Raw genomic sequence first — 8,107 nt, forward strand, 5'->3', positions numbered from 1 at the left:
GGCCTGTGAATGCCCGGGGGCTAGTCATGATGGGTTGAAGTAACAGCGCCATTTCTCAGCAGCTGCTCCCTGTGTCGAGCGAGCGTGGGCTGTGCGGGGAATGGAAGACGGCCCTCGCCGAAGCCTTTAAAGTCCAAGCGACGCTTGCCCAGCGCCGTGCCTGCTTTGTCGCTTTTTCAAGAGGAAACCGGGGGAGGATGCACATGAGGGGGCGCCGCTCACAGTGCAGCCGTGGCACTGAAAGGCATTAAGGCTAAGACTGTAATTATAAAATGAAAAGAAAAAAAAAAGGGAGAGGGAAGGAGCTCCAGAAGGCTGCACAGGTGGAAACCAAAATCCTGTTTGGAGACATATTTAATGCTTATCTCTCCATTTGTCTGCTCCCACTTAAGATTAGACCAAGGGTGTGTGTGTGTGTGTGTGTGTGTGTGTGTGTGGTGGAGGTGGTGGGGGGTGCACTGGACCACTCGACACAGATGAGATGCGATGCCTTCATTTCAGCCGGACCTTTTAACAACTGAAATAGTGGCAAAATCAATCTTAGTGAATCTCTGCTGGACAGAGCCCTCAGCCTCCCTCCCTTAAATCCTGAAACCCACACGTCTCCCCACCCCGGCCCTGTTTGCCTCGTGCGAAATGTTTACGACAAGCATCCAGCGAGAGGCTGAATGTGGCCGAATTAATGGGCAGCAGGCCATAAAGCGCTCTTCCAACAGGCTGCAGCAGAGGGCAGGGACTCGGACAGCCAGAGATTCCTCCACACACGCCCGCTTTCTCTCTCCCCTCACTGACACCGGATACTCTTTCTGACGGAGACACAAAACAGCTGATATGAGGCTGCATATTCAAGCAAAAGGGTCATCTTGTGTCACTGCAAATGTACTGGAATGACATCAAGACGAGCCAAACTAAGAAAGGGAGGGACCGGGCGGGCTACCAATGCAAATTAGCTTTAAAAATAAATAAATAAATAAATAAATAAATAAAAAAGTGGTTGGAACAATGGTTTAATGGTTGGAAGGTTGAGGGTTGTTTAATTTAATGTATTGACTAAGTATAAATGTATTAATTTTCTGTTTCAATATATCAATTAACTTTGACCATGAAAAATAAAAAATATATATATTACATGCCCACAAGATATTACACCGGTTTCCACGTAAATCTTTTGGATCTTTGCCACATATGGCAAAGAGTCGTCATCTACAGCAATTGCAATATTGAAAAGGAAGCTAAAACTTGGAAGGTGATTGGATGAACACTCTGTCAGACGCTTTGACTTGGACCAATCAGATTTGCCGCTGTTCCATACTGGTGCAAGGGCAACATGAATCCAACCTTGACGGGTTCAATACTGTGTCACAGTGTTCAGCTCACCTCTACAAACTCTCAAATGCCTCCTACAGGATCGTAGGGGAAAAAAAAATCTTTGCCCCATGACAGTTCCCTTGTTTGAAAGAAAGAGGATTTGAGATGGAACGTGAAGACCGAACAAGAGCCGTTTCTCCGGGAGGTTGGCAAGATGGATGGGTGAGATTTCAGACTTGAAATGTTAACGATCCAGCTTCCAGCGCGAGGTTATTGCTAATATTCCGCCAGTCTGAGTGCAATATCGGATGGTCTCAAATATTATAAGACACTGTGAGGCCACATAATGTTTCCGAATGAGGGAAAAAATCATTAACCCCAACCTAATGTGGCACTCGCTGCTCCCTCTGATGTCATTTCTGCACTTAATTATAATTCACAATCTTCAGTCATGACTCTAATCTACTTTTAAACGCGGCCGAACCTTGCGACCCGCTCAGGCACTCGCCGTTAAACAATCGGGCCTCTAAATTTAGAGCGGGGTTCAGCTCCGCTGCTTTGTGTGTGACTGACAGGGACAGATAAAGCACAGACTTGTCGGGACAGACAACAGGCTGGAGAGACACAGGCTGCGTGAAAAAAATAAAATAAAATCACCCTGCTCCTGATCTCTGCTCACTTAAAGGGCTTCCATACTCGCCGGCAGCAAGGTGACTTTCAAATAAAGTCATTACCGTGTTCCTTTGACTAAGTGCATTAATGATGCTAAAGAGGGGCGCAAACGTTTGCAGAAAGGTTGATTGATGAAAGCTAAAATACTCAGCTTGTTCCCTGGCTTGGAATACAGGAGCGCTTGCCAGAGCCGCCGTTTTAAGAAGACTGAGGAAACACTCTCTCATTATAATGTACAACAGGTCGTTTTTGGAAGTTTGATTCACTCATTAAAAATAATAACCTCTAACGCGCAAACACCATCGGCGCGTGGTCAAAGTCGCGTGTACGTCGGCTCATTACTGGCGTGGCACGCCACATACATGCAGCCTCAAAGTCCATCATCAGTGCATCTTTAAATATGTTTCCTTCACGTCCGAGGCCGTTGAAGGCTCGACGTGACGTTTCTGGAAATGATTTCTGATGACACGCTGAAATATTTGCAAAAAAAAAAAAAAAAAACCTTTCTGTGTAATGAGCGGCGGGTCCCATAGCTCGACACTTTCATTTCGTCCAATTTAAGAGATTCATGGTGCCACAAGCCGCGGGGAGGAAAAGAAAATGCTAGCAGGACTTCCCGCAAGCCGGTGCAACAGGAAGGGTAAATAATGAAGCTCGTCAGTCGAGCGCCGCTCGCCGGGGCTGCAACCTGCGTGCAACGTCAACGGCTTGTTTCCAGCCAATCCACCGGGGGGCGGGAGGGGGACGGGGGGTGGGGGGGAGCATCCTGATAAAACAAAACAGGATCCTGCCCACCCAACGACCAATTAGAAGTGAAGGCTCGCAAAATGGATCTCGCTTCCACCGGCGGCGTCCCGGCGGCTGTAAAACAAAGTTCAGCAAAACATGAACCGCCGGCCAGTCGAGAGCCTTGACATGATGGCGAAATCCCCAGAATCAGCCGCCGGTCATAGGTCTTTCCTGATAAACCCGCAGAATTCCTACCGCGGTGACGCTTCTCCACTGCAAAGCGAGCCCGGAGAAACCTCTTGATTTCACCAGCGCTCCGTCTCCGGGCATGACAAACACCGGGGGAGCTTATCGGACATTAACCACGCTAGTGATCCTATATGTAAAACAATCTATGTGTGACTTTCATCAGCGCGACAGGTGTTTGGGAGCCGCGTGGGCTCGCCGAGGCCCAACAACCCCAAGCTGTGTGCGAGATGGAAGTGACACGCTTGTGTCTCTGCCGAGGCTAAAGCCCATGGCTCGCGTGCTTCAAAACACAAACAGGTGGTCCATTACCTGCCAGGATCTGACACAGTCGGGAAAATGGATTAAACTACACGGCTCCTAAGCAGAGATTTAAGGCTTGGCGTTGGGCGCGAACCAGCAGCGAGTCGATCGCGATGAAAATCTAACGCGTGGATTACGCACCGCTCAGCTTCTTGACGGGAAAAAAAGAAAAAAAAATCCCATGTTGTGCACTGACCTTTGAAAACAAGAGATCCAACATTAGATTTGCTTGTTTTTCGGGTTTCTTTTTCTCAGTCATTGTGCTACTCTTTCAAACTGCTCCCTTTCCGTTCAGGTGATCAAATTTCAAAATTCCAGCCGAATGCCTCGGCAATTAGAAAGACACAAATGAAAACAAATTAACGCCGAGCAAAGTTAAACGGGAACAAAATGGCGACTGCACCATCTATTGACTTTCACAGAGCGTCTGTTTATTTTATGAGATTAGTGTAGACACAAGGTCAAAGCGTTTAACCGCCCAGCGCCTCCTCCCCTCTGCTGTTCTGAGGTGCCGCAATCATTTCAGCGCGCCAACACGCGGCTCTTTGTCATGTTCAGAATTTCTCATTAAATGATCACAGTGGTTGTTTTTTTTGTCATCCTATTGGGTAATAAATGCGACAAGAGAATAAAGCGAGAGAGGAGTCGCCAAACAAACTAATTAGCTAAGCAGATTTTTTTTTTTTTTAATTAACATTAAGCTAATTAAAGGAGCAGTTCACCTTGCCATTATGACAGAGGGAATGGCAGGCAACGTTTCTTTTTTGGCCACAAAAAAAAAAAAGAGGCCCTGCTAACCATTTAAGGTAAAACGTCCCTTTAAAGCATTCATTCATCTTCTATACCCGCTTATTCCTATTCAGGGTCACAGGGGTCTGCTGGAGCCTATCCCAGCTGTGTTAGGGAGAAGGCAGGGTGACACCCTGGACAAGTCGCCAGTTCATCGCAGGGCCACATAGACACAGACAACCATTCACACTCACGCGCACACCTACGGACAATTTAGAATGTTCAATAATGAATGTCCCTTTAAAACAGATTCTAATAAAATGATTTCATTTGACTCTCTTGGGTGGGAATATTTAAAATACCCTTGACATGTGAATATCTCCGTCAGTAAAAAAACGGAATTAGCCCAATTTAGAAGGAATTAGGACAAGTTGCAGAGAAAGCATTGGCATAAAAAAATAATGGTGACACAAGCATCTCTGAAACCTTCGGCGGCTCATAAAGGAAACACATTTCACACAGCAGCTCTCTCAGATAATCTTGGCATTTGATTATATGTAGTTTGAATCTGTGCTACTTTAGGCAATTTTAATTAAAACAAAAATGACTGCAATTTGTGGTGGAAATAATCCAACACAATTAAGGACTTGGCAATCCTTCTGAGACTTGATTTTTATCCAAGAAATACTTTCCAGGCATGCCACAGTCACAACAAGAGGGGAAGCTGGACATAAGAAAGTCAATTAACTGTCGAAAGCAGCGAGGATCTTTAAGATTTAGCACATACGTCTTGCCAAAGTCGTACTGAAAGCATTTCAATATCCAGTCGATGTTGGTACTTCATTGCCAAATCGGTTCCTTCAAGCGGCAGAGAGTGAGTGACTGCTGCAAGTTTCCCCAAAAGTCACATTTTGACTTTAATCAAAGGTAACTTTGACAAGAGGTAAACATCAGACCGCACTGCATCAAACTGCATGCGTAATGTCCCTTCTGATCTAATAAGAAGCCTCTAAGAGTTGCTAACTGGATCAAGTGGCACAAAAAATATCTGATTGATTCGTAAAATGTGTCTAGAAAACCCAGTCACTCTACCGCTGTTCTTTACTTACTCCCTTGTAAATTCTATGACCTGCAGCCGTCTCATTGCAGCAGAAGCGAGCTCGAGTCTCAGTTTGTGCAATTACGCACAAGGCAGACTCGTCATGTCCCTAATTAACCCGGAGCCTCGCTGCTGTCCTCAGAAGCTAAAAGATTCACTCTGTTTCCTCTGGAAGTTTCCTTTGCCCTGTTTTCAGTCCTACTGCCAAACTGCGCCACCATGTTTGCTGCCACCAAACTGCTGCACACACAGATAAGTTCAAAAATATTGAAAGGAAGTTCAAGAATTATAAAAGTATCAACACACTGGATACCAGCCTGGCCTGATTTGTTGTTTAATTCTTTCTTTCTTCCTTCTACGCTGTGCTTCTCAAACTGCGTTTTGTCGGCTCGAGCTGACGGGAGAAAAACACCACGCTGCAAACCGAAGGCATTACAGCTTTGTCATTCAGCTGTTTGTAAAAAGCCTAATGGCTACCCCTGACCTTTACCAAAGACCCAAGACGTGTCCTTGTAATTCAAGGATCCATCAGAACCAGGTCTGGTTCTCATGTTGCAGGCCTGACAGATTTCTTACCTTGGTGGACCCAATCAAATATACGTATGTGGGCTTATCCTTAATCACGTTTCTCTAAATATTTAATGCATTTAAAATGATGTGGTTTTTATCTTACCACAATGTGATTTAAACGTTTGAGCAAACATGGACGCCTGCACAGGCACTTGGTGGCCTTGTAAATTATGGATCGGGTTCGTGGCCTCTGGGCTGAGGTGAAAGGTCAGAGTTCAAAGACACAGGTGATGGCCGCGAGTTTAAAACGGTACCATCAAAAGTCACGAATCATGAATAGATTCTGGTACGACAGTTATGTGTTCTTGTGTCAGGTGTCAGTGGTTTAACCTTAGCAAGTCACCCGAGGAGTCTAATAGCTGGGTTTAATTCAAAACACCTAACAGCCCCACACAAATGGAGCCGCTGGGGAAGCAATGCAATGCATGCAATGCAGCACAGTGTACCTTCCCGTCAATGACACATTCCAGCTCCGGCAGACGACGTTTCCGCCCTGACTGAGTCGTTACATCATTACGTAACGCGGACGTCACCTGACCGAGGTGCGCACGCCGCCTCTCGTGCTGTCAAGCGGCGGAGAGGCGCATCGCTTGATTCGCCTCGTTCGTGAGCAACGACTCGCTCGCGCAGCCGCGCAGACTTCCTGATAGACGGTTCATTAATTTTACATGGGCCGAGCATCTTCTGAAAGGCAGCCTGTGAGCGACAGGAGGAGAACTGGCGAGGAGCCGCGGCTGCCTTGCACTCCTCATTGGAAAAGTCAAAGCCGAGCGCGGAAGGTGATTGTGGTTGTGTGTGTTGCCAAATATCGCCTCTTTCATTTACTGTGTACGCGCTCACTTTCATTTAGCCACAGCGACGGCGCCGAACCTGCCTTTGGACCGCTTTCACCGGATTGAGACGAGTTACTCGCAAGCTGCGGCTTAAAGGTTATACTTTACCTCCTCTTGAAGTCCTTCTCGTACGTTTTGAGATAGGGATCCATTTGGAGAAGGGTGCTGAATGCAGGAATTGTAACATGATCCTCCGAGTCTGCCATGGTTTCCCCTCCAGGCAGAACTAGTCGAGCACCGAGCGCCGTCGAATACACCGGCTCCGCGTCTGAGACAAAAGGGACGTGCGAGCCGTGTGTCCGGCCTTTTTTTAGGCTGCAGATAACAAATGAGTGAGGTGGCCTCCTGCCGGCTGCGTCCTGTTACATCATGGTTTGTTCCGCGCGGGTCATAGTTTAAAGAGGGGGGGCTGTGTGCAGTGTAACTTTAAGATGACAAGCATCCACAGCGTCAAAGGACGATCGCACGGATTTGTAGGCGGCCCTGCAGTGCACCGTTGAGCGGCAAAGAAGTTGCACCACATCACTGTGATGAAATTGTGCCTCAGTTGTTTAGAAAAATAAATAAATAATGAATTAATACAAAACAATTTACAGGACAGAAAATAATCTATTGCACTCTTTAAACGATACAAGATTGTCACATTAGGCTTGTCCTTTAAATGTTTCAACAACCAAAACCCACTCATAATCAATTGATTTCTTTTTAATAAACAAATCTACAATCATTTGTTCATTCAAATTTGGTTGCAGCCTCCAGACTAATACCAATACCTTAAGAATTCCTGGGTGCCATTCATTGTTAATGAGTCGCAAGATAATTCAAGGTCTTAAAAGGCATGTAAACAGAATGGATGGAATGTAATAGGACTTAATTTAGGTCACCTTTTCATTCCTCATCTTTGCTGTGAAAGTGGCTCGTTCCATCCAGTTCCCCAAGAGAACAATCCCTTCTCATTTACTCTGCCAAACAAAAAAGTCATTAAAACAAAACAATAAGTGACCCCACCCCACACAATGCACTGCAAATTACAGTGGAAACAATAACAACTTTTGACTCCTGAGGGATGGACCCTCCTGATTAGATTTAGGAATCTCAAAAGACTGTCAATGTCAAAGCTCCACTGTAAGCAGAAACAACAACAAAAGGCTGAGTTTGACACTTGCAGAATAAACTGTTGCTTTTAGGGGACACTGACGGGGCTTTGGACCGTTTGTCGAGTGCTGTGGCCAAGTGAGCTGCGCTTCAATGAGTGACCTTTTTATTCAATATTAGATTAAACTGAAAGATATTTCTGCTCTCTGTGACATCAAAATGCTTAAACACAGCTAATTACCAATACTTTCTGGTATTACTTAATTGTTTTTGGGACACACATTCCGCAAAAAAAACAATGTCACAGTAAATTATAGTGTTACTTAAAATAATAATCACATTCAACACTAATGTACAGCAAATAACCTTTGATCTGCCCTTCAAGGGGTCATTCTGACTAATAGTAATGATTTAAAAAAAAATAATAATAATATATATATATATATATATATATATATACATATATATACATACATTGCACAGGTAAAATAGCATCAACCATCAGAAAACTGCACAGATTCTT

The 8,107-nt window shown here is 45.2% G+C and overlaps 1 protein-coding gene across 1 annotated transcript in view; it reads right to left on the reverse strand.

Moving 5' to 3' along the window:
* Positions 1–6,814, reverse strand: part of gbe1b (glucan (1,4-alpha-), branching enzyme 1b) — an 82,264-nt gene extending 75,450 nt beyond the window's left edge. Inside the window, exon 1 of the mRNA XM_076036794.1 lies at positions 6,598–6,814. Within this exon, the coding sequence (XP_075892909.1) occupies positions 6,598–6,695 (98 nt within the window). The 5' untranslated portion in view covers positions 6,696–6,814. The remainder of the gene's footprint in view (positions 1–6,597) is intronic.
* Positions 6,815–8,107: the final 1,293 nt, after the last annotated feature.

The sequence above is a fragment of the Nelusetta ayraudi genome, unplaced genomic scaffold (genome assembly GCF_046127955.1).
Source record: "Nelusetta ayraudi isolate G7.1 ecotype Tasmania unplaced genomic scaffold, CSIRO-AGI_Nayr_v1 ptg000048l, whole genome shotgun sequence".
Taxonomy (NCBI): Eukaryota; Metazoa; Chordata; class Actinopteri; order Tetraodontiformes; family Monacanthidae; genus Nelusetta; species Nelusetta ayraudi.